This window comes from Hirsutella rhossiliensis, assembly GCF_020360975.1.
Source record: "Hirsutella rhossiliensis strain HR02 chromosome Unknown scaffold00030, whole genome shotgun sequence".
Lineage (NCBI taxonomy): Eukaryota > Fungi > Ascomycota > Sordariomycetes > Hypocreales > Ophiocordycipitaceae > Hirsutella > Hirsutella rhossiliensis.
This window is the reverse complement of record NW_025408696.1, coordinates 45869-63503: the sequence shown is the minus strand read 5'-3', so window position 1 is coordinate 63503 and position 17635 is coordinate 45869. Positions and strand designations below refer to the sequence as shown.

At 40.5% G+C, this 17635-nt stretch overlaps 3 protein-coding genes across 3 annotated transcripts; all 3 read right to left on the bottom strand.

Annotated features, from left to right (window-relative positions):
• HRG_11954 (uncharacterized protein) lies at window positions 1-519 on the bottom strand (the record flags this gene model as incomplete). Its single annotated transcript, XM_044870424.1, has 3 exons — window positions 1-63; window positions 226-314; window positions 360-519. 3 exons carry the CDS (start codon window positions 517-519, stop codon window positions 1-3), a joined length of 312 nt encoding a protein of 103 aa, XP_044714487.1.
• Window positions 520-12308: 11789 nt separating this feature from the next.
• On the bottom strand, window positions 12309-14619 carry HRG_11953 (reverse transcriptase (RNA-dependent DNA polymerase) domain-containing protein; the record flags this gene model as incomplete). The annotated part of the gene is made up of 9 exons (XM_044870423.1): window positions 12309-12410; window positions 12459-12499; window positions 12693-12790; window positions 12835-13063; window positions 13134-13425; window positions 13519-14006; window positions 14049-14162; window positions 14239-14535; window positions 14577-14619. The coding sequence occupies 9 exons, from the start codon at window positions 14617-14619 to the stop codon at window positions 12309-12311; spliced, it is 1704 nt and encodes a 567-aa protein (XP_044714486.1).
• A 1635-nt stretch (window positions 14620-16254) lies between these two features.
• HRG_11952 (uncharacterized protein) lies at window positions 16255-16800 on the bottom strand (the record flags this gene model as incomplete). The annotated part of the gene is made up of 1 exon (XM_044870422.1): window positions 16255-16800. One exon carries the CDS (start codon window positions 16798-16800, stop codon window positions 16255-16257), a length of 546 nt encoding a protein of 181 aa, XP_044714485.1.
• Window positions 16801-17635: the final 835 nt, after the last annotated feature.

Here is a 17635-nt window from a genome sequence, read left to right as displayed (position 1 = left end):
TCAGTCGACGGCGGAGTTCCATGTGCTTCTTTGAACCTGGGCGATGATGCCGAAGGTCTTGCTCTAGTCGCTTGATGATAGGATCAGTAGACACGGATGCTATTTGTTCAGCTGTGAGATCCGTGGGTCTCCGCTTGCTGATAGAGTGGCCGACGCTGCAGGCCTGCCTTATGAGCGCCTGCTGTGGTTTTGTCGCCGGAGAATACCCCAAGTATCCGCGCAAACCTCCCGTCCCAGGTAGTGCTTCTGAAAGGGATTCGAATTGGCGTGATCTAGAGCAAGATTTCGCAGCGACTCGCTGATATCGGCTGAAGCTGGAGTAAGCAACAAGGCTATCGTGATAGGAGGACTTGACGAACCACTTCGATCGAACTCATTGGCCGCATTATAACGCAAGTTGTAGGGGATGGTGGGGTATTCCAACCCCAATATTTCGCCAACCCTTCTGATCCATTGTGCAATCATCTGGTAAGAAAGAGGCTTGTCCTGGGATAGCTCATAGCCGGTAAAGGTTTTCATAGCCCGTCGGAATATATATGTGTCTTTAGATCGTCCTTGAGCGGCAGAGGTAGCTCCCGCTCCTCAGGGTGGATATCAAGATTGGCAAGCTGTGCGGGTGAATTGAGACTTGTTGCTCGGAACGCGCGATGGCGGAAAAGAATGCCTAGCAGGAAGATGTGAGGATTGAGTAGCAAGGAAGGGTCGGCTAAGGTCTCTGGAAGAGGAAATGTTTTCCTAGATTCGCGTCAGCGCCATATCCTACGAGCAGATGAAGCACGGCGTTTCTGGCGTCCTTACGCATCTTTGACACCGAGGTACGTTTTCGTGAAGGCTAAGGTGAAGCGAATCAAAATATTATGCGGTCCACCTTCTGGGTCTTTCACCAGTGCGAGCCGGATGTCTCCAAACCGGAGACGCAGGATGGATGTGGGGCGAGCTCCAGCGGGTGCAAGAAGAAGGAGAAAGAGAACAGCAAGGATCCGAAGTTCCCAAGCCTGAACGATTTTTGTCGTGCTAATTGTCGTTTCGATTTGCTCCTTGAGATCTTCGATCGTCATGCATCGATTCGCTCGCCTCTGGTCGCTCAAGTCATGTTTTTGGAGAGGTCTCGGAGAACCTGCAGGGTTACCTTTGACCTATTATTCGGAGGATCGGGCTGTACCTTGTGCATACGCCGATTTAGTTTCGGGTCGAGTTTGTCTCCAGTGGCTCTCTCGAAGACGAGTCGGAAGACTTTCCAGTATGTGCTCAAAGAGCTGCTCTTCCTCGTTCCTCGCCTTTTCCTGCCATCCTTACCGACCTTCTGGTTGAGGGACCAGTCAAAAGTTATACAAAAGCCGCAGGAGCTGGACTCGAGACAGACTCCAAACATTTTTGGGGGTCACAACCCAGCACCTCGCAGTACCTGAGGGTAGGACCATTACATGTTAGAGGCTGGGAGTCATAAGGGACATGATGTCGTTGGTGACGTACTGGCGCCATTGTGCGTCGCAGGCATCGAGGAGCAGTAGACTACCGTCGCTATAGTCTTGAGCTTCGTAGGCGGTCTCGTTGAATTTCTCAACGGCTTCCCGGTAGTACTCAGGTGGATGAACGTTGCCACCGAAGAGCTGGACTTGGTCTTCAACGTCAGCGTCGACGAATCCGTCTGCGTCATCGAAGTTCAAGTCCTCTACATCCGTTGCCTCCGCATACGTATCCGAGTGAAGGGCTCAACTTTGTCAAAGAGACCACCATCGTCAAATTCGTTCTCGGGGGAGTAAGACGCGTCCGAGTCGTAAGAGATGGCGGAATGGCGTGCTCGGCGCGTCATGGTTGACAATGGATCGTATAAGTCAGCGGGATGCGGCTTTCCGTGAGCTGGCAAGAGGAAAGAGTTTCCACAGTAATGCTTGGTTGTGTAATAGGTAAGATGCTACCAAAATTTGAGGCGGAGTAAGAGCTTCTTAAGTATGACCTATGCGACGCCACCGTTCTGAGCGCTTTGTGGCTCCTTCTTTGAGGCTAGAAAGAGGTGTCGGAAAGGCACACAGCTTAAACGGGCCGCGGAGGCGTCCCGACGTGGCTCTGCGGGCTGAGCATGATGGGTGACATGCCGTACATCGGAGATACTTGGAGGGATGAGCCCGGCGATACATTTGTCCGTTCTCGCTCTGGATTCCTGGCAAATTGGCCGCCACCTTTGGTGGCAGAGACCGTCCAAACGGGTGGTAAATCCGCCGTCTCATAGTTTATTAGAGTATTAATATATATAGCGGAATTAATTAAGTATAGTCCTCTATCTTTCTTTATTACTAGGAAAAAGGGGTTCTTATAAGGCCTATACCCTTCTTTAAGGACTCTTATTTTTAGTTTAATTTTAAGGATATTAATAACTTTCTACTTTATCGCTTTTAAGATTAAGATTAAGGCTACTTACTACGCCTTATATTTTATTATCCTAATAACCTATAAAGGGGCTATAGCTAGGTCGACTTTACCTCTTTCTATAAAGTCCTAGGATAACGCTACTTCCTTTTTAAATAGAATACTATCGAAGATCTAGATTTCTACTTTTATAAGAAAGCCCTTAAATTATTCGTAAATTACTTTAAGTCTCTCTTATATTAGCTACTTTCCTTTCTATATACTTAAGAATTTTCCTATTAAATATTCTAGGTATAGTCTAAGCTATATCTTATTTCTAATAGTATTTTATTTAGTCTTTTTTTAGTTAGGGTCCCCTTTTAGCGTTAAGCCGTTTAATAGAGTATTATTAATAGGGTTAATCTTATTTACTTTTCTTTTAAAGAGAGTATTAACTCTTAGATTATATTATTTAATAGGTAGTTTCCTCTTTATCTTAACTTTAACTTTCTAGATCCTTTTAAACTTCTTTTTAGCTTTAATAATATTTTTCTTAAATTCTTTTATAGCCTTTATAACTATAACTTTAATAATCTCTTTTACTATTTTAGATTTAATAGCTAGAATCGCTTTATCTCCTTTATTTATAATTAATTACTACTATACTAATACTATTAAGGGCTTATTTATACTAGTATAGGCTAGGTTAGGGACTTAGTTAGCGCCCCTTTTATAACTAAGGATCTTACCTCCTAGTAAGAGAATCTCGGCTATTAAGGTATTTATAAAGGGTTCTCTTTATAATTATTAAGTAGCTCCTAGGTTATCTTCTTTAACTTTTATTACTAAAGCCTAAAAAGAATTTCTTAAGAGCTAGGTAGCTATTTCCTATATAGTCTCTTTAAGCTTTAGTCTTTTATATATATCTTTATTAACTATTAAGGTTATAGTTTAAAAGGATTTTACTATATTAACCTCGTTTAAAAGCTCTTATTTAATAGCTCCTACTACTAGCGTAACTACCTAGATAGTACTAATCTAATAATTAACTTATATATCGCCGTTCTTTAGGGAATAATTAAATAATATACGCGCGGCTTTAATAAATAGTATACCTAAGATAAAGGGAACTAAGACTCTATTTAGCGTAATATAAAGATAGATTAATATCTAAGCTATACTTAGATAGAGATTAGTCTCTACCTCCCTAACTATATCTATAAGGGACCTAGTATACGCTATTATTAATACTCTTATTAATAGGATTTTCAGCTTATATATATTAATATATCTTTTAGTAATAAGGTTTCCTTTAAACCTAGTATCGATTAAGGCGCTTAGAACTTTAGCTTTCTAGCTACTAAGCTATTCTTAAATATAAGGTAGGTCTTATATATACTTAAGTAAGTAGAAGGGTATAAGGACCGTATTTATATATAGTATAGGAATCGCTATAAGGTCTTTTAAAGTTACCTCTTAATATCTTATTAAGAGTACTACTTCTTATATAATAAATATATCTTTCCTTAGTCTTATTACCTTTAGAGTTTATTAATTAAATAGTCCTTAAGCTAGTTATATTATACTAATTATATTAGTTATAAACCTAACTTCCTTTAGTACTTATTAAACTTTAAGGTACTTATAATTTAATTTTTTATAAGTAAGGTAAGTAAGCTTAATTAGTTTAACTTAGTATTTTTTATTTTATTCTTTAACTTATACTAAAGCTACCGCGAGTTTTCCTTATAAATATTTAAGGAGTAGTAAACTACTCTCTATATTATCTTTAGCTACTTTTATAACTATTATCGTAGCTCTATAAGGTCTTATACTACTCTTTACTTTCTCTAAGGTCTAGAATTTAGTATTTTCTATACCTTAGGCTATATCTATATATCTTATACTAAGTCTTTTACTTAGTTAGGGAATAAAGTTAATTAAGTAATTTAAAGAGATTAAGATTCTTTTATATATAATCTCTTTAATAATTTTATCTATAAGTCTATTAAACCTCTTATTTAGATCTACTCTATATCTATAGTATATAAGGATAATCTTTAAGCTAGTTTTTACTATTCTTATTATTTTAATTTCCTTTATATTCTCTTTAACTTTTTATCTTTTCCCCTTATAAGTATTAATTCCTATTATAGTTATATAAATTATTTAATTATATATATCGCTTTATTATATATTATCTATAATTATAATAATTAATATCCTTTTTACTTCTTTTTATATATCGCTTACTTTTAGATTCCTTAGCGTTTACTTATATAAGCTTTTATATCTTTAAAACTTGTCTAAGAAACTAAAGACTCTTTTACTAGTAGCTTAATTTAAGTAAGATAGTATAACTATAGCTTTAACCTATTTTATAAGTAGTAATATAAAGGAGTTTAGCTATATATCTACCTAGTATATAATAAGCCTTTAAATATATATACTTATTTAAGAAAACCTATTAGTAAGTACTAAGGGAATTATACTTTTATTATCTTTTCTTTTAAGGTAAAAAGTCCTTTTTATAAGAGTCTTTAACTATTATAGGTTATAAGCTTAAGCTATAGCCTAAGCTATATAATTATATATAGAGGGCCGGATCCTATATATAAGTATATAGGCTAGCTATATATAGAAGAGCTCTATATAGCTTATTAATATTATCCTATAGATAGTACCTATATATACGCCTCTACTTACTCTATAATAATATAAGCTATTAACTAATAGATCTAATAGATATCTCTTTAAAGAGGGCGCCTCCCCCTTAAGGATATACTCCGCCCCTCCTTAGATAGATAGGAAGTATTATAGCTATCCTAGAAGCGATTAAAAGCGCGACGGCTAGCGAGAAGGACGAGGTTCTCGCTATACTAAGGGAGCCGTCTACGAGACTAGCTTTAACCCCTACGACCTCCGTAACGCTAGTTATAGCGGCGATACTACTAATATAAAAGCCGCTCCCTTAGCCGACTTAAGATAGTAAGCCGGAGTCCTTTTACTTCTTCCTTAGCCGGCTTTAAACGAAGTTTATAACTAACGAGAAATAGGGCCTAAATAGCTATCGCGATATAACCTAGTATTCGCTTCTCTATACGCTACTAGAGCCCTAGATATAGCGGATCTTTAGATTCTAAGATAAGAGCGGCCCTAAGGGTAGACGCGACCTATAAGACTTCTTTTAATACCTTATATATATTCGGTAATATATAAGAGCGGGAGAAAGCGTAAGATAGGCTATAGACCCTTAAGTAAAGAGATAGATAAACCTTTAGTAAATTCCTTCCTAATTTTATAAAGACGCTCTTATAGGTAGTAGGGACTATAGTATAGGAAGATAGCGCGAAGCTTATATAGCTATAAAATTTAATTACGCTAGCCCTATAAGAGCTACTTATCCCTATAATTATACCTATTAACTACGGCGAGTATATAAGCTGGTTAATAAAGGTAGCTTAGGGCTATAAGTAGACGCTGCGTTTTTAAAAGCTTTATAAGCGCACGCTATATAGTAGCGATAGGATTACCGCCCCTCTATAAGATAAATAACCGGCTATCGATATAAATAGGGATACCTTAATATCGGCTACCTATATAGACCGGGCTAAACGCGGTAAGAAGACGCCGTCTACTACCCCCTATACCGCCCTATACTTTAAGTAGCGGGCGAAGTAGGTAATAAGCGAGGAAATTAAGAAGAGGAAGGCTAACGGCCGCTACCTATATTATAGAGTATCTATATACTTTATATTAAAATACCCCTTCTTTTCCGCTAAGCGGCCTATAGCGGTTTAAGTAATAAAGATAGAACCGCTCCTTACCTTAAACGATAAGGAGGACTCCGCCCCCCTAGGCCTAGAGGAAAAAGAGTAGCTCTAAAGTAAAGATAGGCGCTAGAGCCTTAATTACTAATACTAATAAAGGTAAAGGAGGAATTATCCGCCTATATAAAAGAAGAGCTTACTTTAATATAGGTTATAATTAATAACTCCTTACTTATTACCGCCCTTATAAATAAGGGCTATTAGTACTACGCTATAGTTAATAAGGCACTTATATAAGAGATATAAGTACTAGTAGAAAAGATCGCCCTAAGGTAAGTAAAGGGCGCCTTAGGCGCGATAAAGGGTATAGTAATTAAGGGTATTATATAGCTAGCTATAAAAGTTAACGGTTACTATAAGCTTATTATAGCCTATATAATCCCTTAACTAAAGTTTCCCTTAATCCTTAGGAAACCCTAGTTATTATATATAGAGTTATACTTAGTTCTATACTAAAGGAAGCTATAGTATAGGCCTATATAATAGTAGGTCCGCTATAATAATAGTTTTATAAGTATAAAACTAAGTATATAAGCTTTATACTTAATATAAGAAGTCCTTACCTCTATCTTTATAGGAACTATATAATAAGTAAAGTAGGGGCAAGGCTAGGTAGCGGCTAATATAGTAGTCTATATAGTTAGCTTAGCGGATATCGATAAGGCCCTTAAGATAAAGAAGCTAAAGTCGCCCTCTAAGCTACGGTAGTAGATACTAGAGCGCTTTTATAACCTCTTACTACTATTTAAGTCTTAGGAACTAGATAAGCTTAACTTATATAAGCTAGGGGTAGACTATAGGATTATACTCTATACTAATAAAAAGGGGTAGGAACTACCTATACCGTTCGGACCGCTATATAATATATTATATACGGAGCTGCTAATGTTAAAGAAGACGCTAAGGGACCTCTTAGATAAGGGTTTTATTTAAGTTAGTAGCTTTAAAGTAAGAGCGCCGGTCTTATTTATATATAAACTAAGGGGCGGGATATAGTTTTATTATAACTATAGGGCTTTAAACGTAATTATAAGGCTAGACCGCTACCCCTTACCCTTAATCTTAGATACGCTCTATGACCTTTTAAAGGCAAAGTAGTTTATAAAGCTAGATATAAAATAGGCATTCTATAAAGTATAAATCTTAGAGGGTAACGAGTAAAAGACAGCGTTCTATATACGCTATAGCTTATTTAAGTAGCTTATAACGCCCTTTAGCCTCTTAAAAGCGCCTACTACCTTCTAGCGTTATATTAATAATATACTTTAAGACTTTCTTAATAAGTTCGCTTTTATATATATAGATAATATCCTTATTTATATAAGCGGCTCTTATAAGGACTATATATAGAAAGTATAAAGGGTCTTAAAGCGCCTTTAACTTTATAGGCTCTACCTTAACTTAAATAAGTACGAATTTAAGGTTAAGAGGGTTAAGTACCTAGGCTTTATTATCTATATAGGCGTAGGTATATAGGCGGATCCTATAAAGATCTAAGTAATCTAAGACTAGGCGGCCCTAACTATATAAATAAGTATATAAAGCTTCCTTAGGTTCGCGAACTATTATAGGATATTTATTAAAGGCTTCTTTTATATTATAAGTCCCTTAAATAAGATTACTAGGAAATAGACCGCTTTTTATTAAGGGCCTATATAGGAAGGAGCGTTTTATACGCTTAAGGACTTATTCTTATAAGCCTTAGTACTACTTTAGTAAGACTTTAACTAGTCTAAGTTAGTTAAAGTAGACTATAGCGGCTAGGTACTTAGAGGAACGCTCTCTTAAGAGGTAAATAAGTAAAAGTAACTAATAGCGTTCTACTCTTATAAGCTAACCTTAGTAAAGTAAAATTATACTATTTATAATAAAGATATACTAATAATTATTAGCTACCTTAAGTAATAGTAAGTAGAGCTTTAAAGCTATAAAAGCTTTAAGGTTCTTATAGACTATAAGAACCTTAAGTACTTTATAACCTACTAGTACCTCTTAGAGCGGTAAGCTTACTAGGTAAAGTATCTCTTATACTTTAACTTCTTAATTAAGTACTAGCTAAAGTAGGACTTTATAGTCCTAAATATACTTTCTTAAAAGGATTAAGACCGGCTAACGGGAGAGGATATTAAGGCCTAGGATCTATAGCTTATCCTATAAAAAGCGCTATAGACTTATATAAGAGCTTCCTTAGTAAAGGAAAGTATAGCGCTAATAGATAAGCCTTCCCTTATACCTTTACCTTAGCCCGGTAAGAAGGGATAGACTAGCCTAGGGGCGTATATAGCGTAGGTATTTTAAGATAAGGTCCTTTAGCGCTTATAAGATAGGATATTATCTTTAGACTATACCTATAAAAGTAAATACCGCGCCGTTAAGTTTAGCGCTCGACGCCTTAATCTAAAGCTAAAGCTAAAGGTATAAGTAGCTAACTATTATATTAACCTATAAAGGTATCTATATTAATAAGGGAGACTATAGGTACCGGGCGCGCTATATACTATAGAAGCTAGGGAGAAGGATAGACTGCTAGAGCTAAATAAATAGAATAAGCTTTAAGGGAAGCTAGTCTAGCTCGTCTATAACTTTAGTATCGTAGGCTACTTAGGTAGGTAGGGTATAGTAGTAGGCCTCGCGAGGGATTTCTACTAGCCCCTCCTATAGTACTATATTTACCGCTTCCTTTATAACTATAATATTTATAGCTATATTAAGATTTAAAGGGCATAGCTTAAGGAGCTACTTAAGTAGCTTTTAATACCTAACTAGTTTTATATATATATATAAATAGACTTTATAATAGACCTCCTACTTATAAAGGGCAGTAACTACTATATATAAGTAATTAAGGACCGACTTAGTAAGTCTATAGTATTAAAGCTAATACTATCTATAGATATAGAGTCTTATATAAAGCGCTTCCTATAGTACTAGGCCCGCTTATATAGCTAGCTAGCCTTTATTATAAGTAATAAGGGATCGAATTAAACTAGCTACTTTTAGTAGTACCTATACTAGCTACTTTAGATTATATAGCTACTTAGTATAGTATATTACCTATTAAGTACTAGTCCCTTAGTACGGGGCTAGTATATTAACCTTACCGTCTACTTAGATCTAGTATAGGTCTAATAAGTAATTAAATAGACTAGCTACTATATATAATTAAATATATTATATAGACTAGCTACTATATATTATTATACGCATTAAATATAGACTAGCTACTAGTCTAATAAGTTAAAGTAAGAGTAGTAATAACTATCTATATTCTTCTCTACCCGCTTAAAATCTAGCGGGTTCTCTATCCTTTATATATACTATAGCGAGCGTAAGACCTTACTTAGGGCTTTAACCGAGTAATATCTTAACCTTATAATTATACGATAGTAGTACGGTATATTAGCGGTATTTCCTAGTATTTTCCCTAGGTAAGTATAGGTATTTCTCTATAATTTCCCCGCTATATTCTTATAGTAACTTCTTAGGGAAATATTAATATAGTCCTTAAAGAACTATTATTACTTAGGAAATTATAGTATATTCCCTATATAATATATCCCTAGGGGAAATCTTTATAAAATATCTCTATAATCCGCTTAGTTATTATTTCTAGGAATTCTAGGTGATTTCCTAGAGTTTGCCCGGTAGCTTCTAAGTTCCTTCTTCTACGGGGAGCCTTAAGGAGTTAGGGGTAACTTCCTTAAGGGAAGCAGATATCGTTCTAGGTACCTAGATTATCGACTATAAGGTATCCTATAATATTACCTATAGACTAATAGAGGGCCTAAGAGGGTTAACTAAGAGGTATAGGCTTACCTATAAGCTATTATAGCCTATAACTAAGTAAACTAAGACTAGTAGCTCCCCACGGCCTAACTTATATTAAATAGTAAACTATATACCTTTATTAAGATAGCTTCTTTCTTTATAACGTATAGCTTTAAACTACCTTTACTAGTTCCCTTTACTATAAATATAGTAGTAAAGTAGTATAATAATTTATTATTAAAGGGCCGCGCCTTTATATTTATATAAAAGCTATAAGAAACTATAGATTATTATTAATCTATAATAGCTACTATAGTATAAGATTAAGATCGGTATACTAATAAGACTAAGGCCTTAGTAGATAGGTTTATAGTAAGAGATAAGGTATAGCTAGACCTCTATAACTATAGGTCGGTATAGCTAAAGAAGAAGCTTAACTAACTATATATAAAGTCTATAATATAAAGGGTTATTAGCTTATAGGTTATAGAGCTTAATAGTCTCCTAAGAAGGGTTTATAATAAGATTAATATAGACCTCTTTTATAGAGCCTCCTTTAACCTACTACTTAGATAAGAAGTAGTAGACGCTTAACCGCCTATAATTAAAGTAGAAAGAGAGGATAAGTTTAAGGTTAAAGAGATATAGGCCGCGCGCTAGAAAAAGGTTAATAGGGGGAAACGCTAGAAGGTCCTTATTAAGTAGCGCGGGTATCTTAACCCTATATAGGAACCTATATATAAGTATATAGGAACTATAGCCCTTAATAAGTTTAAAGCCTTATTTAAACTAGTAAACGAGAATAATAAACTAGCGGACTATTAATAATAGCCTAAGCTAAGAATATAAAGTAGGTAAAGTAAAGTAAGTAGTTATAATAATATAAGTATAATAATATAAGCGGAGATAAAAAATAGCGTTTATTTTAAAGTAAAGCCTTTAGACTACTTAGACCTACTCTTTATCCTTATCGTTATCCTTATCCTTATCCTTATCGTCCTCCTTTACCTTATTAGCGGCAGCGGCGCTCTTTAAGGCGCTTAGGCGGCCTTTTAGGCCCGCGAGCTAGTTAGCGGTAGCGGCGGCTCTAGGGGCTCTAGGGGTAAGAGGGGCCTAGCTAGTAGTAGCGGCGGGGGCGGGGGCGGGCATAGCTAAGGGGACCGCCGATAAGGTAACGGAGGTAGTATCCTTAGTACTAAGAGAGTTAATAGTAAAAGTAAAAGAGCTAGAGGAGAGGAACTTATTTAGGGATAAGGCCCTAGCGCTTAAGGGCGCGGAGATTACGGTAAGTAGCGGCGGCGGCGGTAAGGCGCTTCTTAGTAGCCCCTTATACCTACCTATACACGCCGGCCTTCTAAGCTAATACCGTAGTAAGTAAGACGGGAGGCGCCGCCTTATAAGCGCGGCCGGTATACGTATACTAGTAATAACTACCGTTATAGCGGCGCTTAACTTAGTCGGCGTAAGGGAGCACTTATAACGCGTACTATATATAAGGGGCCGCGCGGGCGGCTCTAGCCTATACTTAGCGTTTATACTTTAAGAAGTTAGCGGAAAATAGCTACTATACTCGCTAGGTAGCGGACTTATAAGGGTAGTAAAGGTAGAGGCGGGGGAAGAAGGGCTAGGCGTTATAGCCGGCGGCGGGGATAGCATCGTTACCTAGAAGGGCGATATAAGGGCGGCTAGCGTAGTAGAGGTAGAGGCGGCGGCGGTAGGCGCGGTCGCGGGGGCGCGGGTAAGAGTAGCGGTAGCGGCGGAGCTATTATCGGCTATACTTAGCACGGCGTCGATAAATAACTCTATATACTCTAAGAAGGAGGAAGTAAGGGAGGGGGAGGTAGATATATCTATCGCGGAAGTTAGTATTATAGATTATAGCCTCCCGCTCTATAAAGTAAAGAACTTATTAGTTAAAGTTATTATTATTAAGGCTATTATTACTACTATAGCTATTACTATAAATATATATTAATAAAGCGGCCTATATAGCTAGGAATAAACTAATACTTTAGGTAGAGCGGAACTTACTTATTACTACTATTTATCGCACGGAGGATGAGCAAGTGGGCATAAAGATCAGGGACTGGAAGACTCTTGATTCTGCTATCTAAGGTGGGAAAGAGGCGAGATCTTTATAGACTGCCTGAATATGAGAATGGAAGGGAATGGTAGTGAATGGAAGCATCTGATCAGATCATCTGAAGCCACTGATGCGTTGATGATGCCTCCTAGAAGTTTCTGTGGAAATGTGGAAACGGACTGTGCGAATAGGGGGTCAGACTGTTGGAGGCTGATATCCTATGTGTGACATACCCCCCCAGGTTGTGCTGGCTAGTGGGCAGTGCAAACTGAAGAAAGAAACTAGATCCCTAGCAACGTAGAGATATCGACGAGACCGAGTTGTTTGACGAAAGTAGCAAATTTCTGGCCTGGCAGAGCTTTGGTGAGGCCGTCTGCAATCATCTGGGAAGTAGGCGTATAAGTGAGCTTATAGAGGCCTTTCTCAAATGCCTGCCTAGCCCAACAGGTGTGGATGTCAACGTGACGAAGGGCTGTGCGGAGGCGTGGAATATCCTGTGTAACAAGACGAATGGTTTGAAGGTTGTCACATTGGATCGTCGGAATTCCATCAAGCTTAAGAGAGCTGCTCAAAGAGACGGAAGGTTGCAATAGTCTCCTTTGCCGTGTGCGTGAGAGCAAGCAATTCAGCTTCTGTGGAAGAAGTGGTGACTGTATCCTGTTTACCGGCTTTCCAAGCAATAGGGCCACCGAAGAGGGTAAGGATTGAACCCTGGGATGACTTGCGAGTCTCTTTATTATCAGCGAAAGCAGCGTCGGATGCGCTTTGGAAATCGCTATGATGTTGAGCGTGGAGCTGAGGAACAACATCCTCGTCGAGGCAGGGTTTTCCTGAAACTGGATGGCGAGATACCTAGTGGCGTAAAGGTACTCGATCAGATGGTCTGCGAGCTTGGAGTGATGCTCGGAAGGGTTGTTGAGGAATTCAGCTAGTTTAGACGCTGGCTTGGCTATGTCCGAGCGGGTGATAGCTGCGGCGTAGTTCAGTGATCCAACTTTGCTCTGGTATAGCTGAATTTGGTCTGGAGAAGCCTGCCCTGTGTGCGGCTGGACTTCGTTGCACGGGAAAGGGCTCCTCTGAAGTGGTCACGCCGTTGAAGGTCGAACCGTTGAACCATCCTTTCAATGTAGGAGTCTTGGCATAGCCAAAGCTTCCTGTTGGGTCTGTCACGCAGGACTCTGATACCAAGGAACCATTGTAATTCCCTTGGTCTGTCATCGCGTACTTCCTCTTGAGGGCTGCAACCATCTCATCAGCTGCGTCCTCGTTTTCCTTGCGATAGAGGAAAACAATATCGTCAACGAAGAAGAAAACAGTGAGCCAGTCGTTCTGGAAGATGCAGGTTCTGTCGGGACACTGTGTAAGACCAAGCTCTCTGAATGCAGCAGTGAGTTCCTTCTGCCAAAGAAGAGGGGACCGTCGGAGGCCATAGAGGGCTCGCATGAGGCGAAGAGCCCATCCCTGTCTGTAGTATCCGTCTGGGAAGGCTACATAGACCTCCTCCTCGTCTTCTAAGAGGGCGTTTGTGAAGGCATTAACTGCGTCGAGCTGTCGGGTCTCAAGGTCGAATTTGGCGGTGATGGCCATGAGAATCCGGAAAGAACGTCCTGCAAGGGTTGCTGCATAGGTGTCCTTGTCACCTAGCTGTTGAAGATCTCCTCGAACACAAAGACGGGCTTTGAACTTTGTAAGAAAGCCATGCTTGTCGAACTTATACTTAAAGACCCAGGTAAGTGGCAAAAGCTTGCCCGTGACCTGGTCTCTGGGGACCGCTCTGAAGGTTCCTCTCTGTTGGAGTGCTTTCCACTCGGCGTGGGCTCCTTCTCTGAACTGAGGACCAAATCTGTGGGTGCGAAGTTCCTTATACGTCGTAGGTTCGGGAGGAAGGTGTCGTCTGTGAAGTTTTTCTTCTCTGCCGAGAAAGAAAGAGCTGTGGAATTGACCCTTAGTGTTGGTCGAAAAGCACTGAGCTTGCGAGGCTTTGGAGTGCGGGCTGAGCGCCGTGGCTGAGAGTCACGGACCGGGGTCCGGTGTCGGATATGGGTGCTGAATGTCATGAAACTCATCCTGATCATCCGAGTCCTCATGATCAGATGGTTCGGGTTGTACCACAATCGTGGTGGCGTCTCCTTGGTCTGAGGTTGAGGAGATTGCTCAACGGGGTCAGGTTCAGGTTCATCGATTTGAGTGGGGATTTCCTCGTAATCCGACTCGTCCTCGATGTGGGCTGGAAGCTGTACTTCCACGCGCGGCGGATAGGTTCTGGTGGCTGATCATTTCCGTCATAGAAGATGCTTTCATTGAAGGTCACATCTCGGACCCTTCGGACTTCTGATGTGGACGGAATCCAGATCCTGAAAATGTTCGTGGAATCATATCCAACGAGATAACCGATTTCTGTGTGAGGGTCGGTCTTTAGGTCCTTCTTCTGTCTGTTCTGAAGGGCCTGGGGTGTCAAGGGATAGGCTCTGCAGCCGTATGCCTTGAGAAACGTGATGTCAGGCTGGTCTTGCTGGTAGCCTATGTCTCTGTTGTTGTCTCGCAGCCACTGATGAAGCAGCTGGAAAGGCGTTCGAAGCTGTGGTTCTGCATGGGCGATCTGTTGTGCAAAAACACTGCAGCTTTCCAAGTCTCTGGCCAAAGATCAGATGGTAAATTGGCATCAATTCCCATTGTTCTGGCCTGGGCAGATATTACCCCCAGATCGCTCTGCAGAACCGTTTTGAGCGGGAGTGTAAGGGGCAGAAGGTTCATCTTGAATCCCCTTTTCCTCGATCCAGCTCTCATACGCACTCTGAAGAGAACGATCGTTATCACGGTGGATAATGCAAATGTTGAGATTCCATTGGCGTTGAATCATTGCCTCATGGTTTCTCAAAGCAGTCATAACGGACCCTTGTGTCGCGTCATTCAGAAGGTAGATGAAGATCATGCTTGTAAATTCATCTTTGATAAGAAGAACAGCTTCCTTGCCGTTGAATGAGGTGTTCATACTGAAGATATCAACGTAGATTCTCCAGAATGGTCTGGGGCTCGGTTTTGAGGGGTTCGGCGAGACGACCTTCTTCCCTTCCCAAGGGAACACGCGGTGCAATCGATGGTAACTGGGCCTTTGATCTTCGAACCCGTCGTGTTCTCAACAAGATGCTCTAGGGCTTGAGCGTTCAAGTGACCTAGGCGCTTATGCCAAAGCGTAGCATCTGCTGTTTTCACTGCGCGAGGTGCAGATGAAGATGTGAAGTTGGAGGCGTGAGAGTCCTCCTTAATCGGGTTGAACTCGATGACCGGTTGACGAAAGCGGCGTTTCGTATGAAATATAATCTGATCGTCTTTAGAGACGCGTCCAGATAGTGGATTCCAGTTGTATCCCTTCGCAAGAAAGCGGTCGAGGATGCGATGTTGGTGTGGAATTTTGGCACGAAGGCAACTTCGTTGAGCTGAAAAAGTCCTCCTTCTTCAAGCTTCATACGGACTGTGCCGTAGCCAAGGATCTGAAGTTGACTATCGCCTGCAAAGAGCTCTTTTGGCTCTGCAAGGGCGGTGTAGTCAAGAAAACGGGATCGGTTGTTGCAAATGTGTGTGTCTGATCCGGAATCAAGGATAAAGGAGTCATACAGCGGGTAGACTGCCTTTCCGTCGAGAAACTGGTTGATGGAGGTGTTGAGGAGGCGGTGTGTTGTCAGGAGCTGGTAGAAGACCGGCAAACGCTGTGCCTTTAACGGAGGAGTCGGACGATTTCTCCATTTCCTTCTTCTTGAAGTCTTGTGCTTTCTCCGTCATCTTCTTTGCCCATGGATTGGAGTCGAGGATTTCTTGATCTTCTTCTCAACCTTCTGATCAGGAGTCCAGCCATCAGGCCGAGCTGATTTGATGAGATAGAAGCAATCTACGAAGCGGTGATATTCTCCGCAGACACACATAGGAACACCATCAGCGTTCTTGCTTGAAGACCACTTAGGCTTGTCTTTCCTCTCGATTTCTCTCCCTTGCCTTGGAAGGCAGCTCCGAATGATCCTTTGCTGTTGTTGGCGGCCTTGATTCGGTGAGCTCGTTCAAAGATCTCACTGATCTTAATGCCGTCCGGGAAGTCGGTCTTCCACTGAGGCTTGCCGAATACGGCCTCGTCTTCCATTTTGTTGACCCAATAGTCTGTGAATGGGGCGTTGATGGACGAAACAGCCTGTAGGAAATCTTGGGTAGGGCGAAGGTCCTGGACATCAGGAAGCCCTAATTGCTTTGCCTCAGTGAGGACTTTCTGCCATTGGGTGACCCAAGCTTCGATCTTGGTCCTGTTTGGCGACTGAAGGGTGGAACGATAACGCTGAACAACTTCCTCTCGAGTGCCCAGTCGGTTGGGGCCACACGAGCCTGAAGCAAGGCAAGTTGCTTTGCAACGTCGTGTTCCTCGGCAATGGTGCTGTAGTAGTTGCCGATGGTCTTGACGATGTGTTGTTGAAGGCTGGCGAGTGCCTTCACTTGATCCCTATACCCTTGAAGCTTCGAGCGGTATTGGGTGTGGAGGAATTCGAGACGGCGAAATTCCTCCGAGGTCAGATCCACGAGATCAGATGCTTCGTGGTTGATTTGTCGGAATGTTGGTTCAACTGGCTGCTGAAGAACCGGCTTACCCTCCTTGACGGCAGGGTCCAGAAAGTCCCAAAGACTGTGGGACGTGGCGAATTTCTTGATGATAGAAATCCATTGTTTCCAGTCGCAAGGGCCGTTGAGCACGGTGCCCTTGGAAGAGCCATCAAGATCTAGAGCTGAGCTCATTGTGGAAGCTATTCTGCGCAGCGGAGTGAACAAGAATAAGATACCCAGTCAGTGGCAGACCGGGCTCATAACTATCGCACGGAGGATGAGCAAGTGGGCATAAAGATCAGGGACTGGAAGACTCTTGATTCTGCTATCTAAGGTGGGAAAGAGGCGAGATCTTTATAGACTGCCTGAATATGAGAATGGAAGGGAATGGTAGTGAATGGAAGCATCTGATCAGATCATCTGGAAGCCACTGATGCGTTGATGATGCCTCCTAGAAGTTTCTGTGGGGAAATGTGGAAACGGACTGTGCGAATAGGGGGTCAGACTGTTGGAGGCTGATATCCTATGTGTGACACTATTACTATAGTTAAAGAAGGAGGAGAAGGAAAAAAAGGAAAAAAAGGGAGATACTACTTTATATACCCTTAGGTAGAGGAGGCTGCCTAAGGCTAAGGGGATAGGTAACCTAAGGCTTATATAAGTCTAGGCCGGCCGCTAGCTACCTAAGGGTATATATAATAAGTTATACTTTTATTTAAACGGCTAGCTAGCTAATAAGTATAGAGCCCGGTTTTAGCTACTTAGGCTAATAGGCGCGGGGATAATAAAGCTAGTAGGGCTAGTATAATTAATAAGAAAGGGTAAGGTAAAGCTAGCGGTATAAGCTTAATAGTATAAAAGCTATTAATTAAGTAACGCCGCGCTATACTTAAGGGAGGGTATTATATAAAAGTCTTTAACTATTATAGGTTATAAGCTTAGGCTATAGCCTAAGCTATATAGTTATATATAAAAGGCCGGATCTTATATATATATATATAGGCTAGCCGCGTATAAGAGAGCTCTA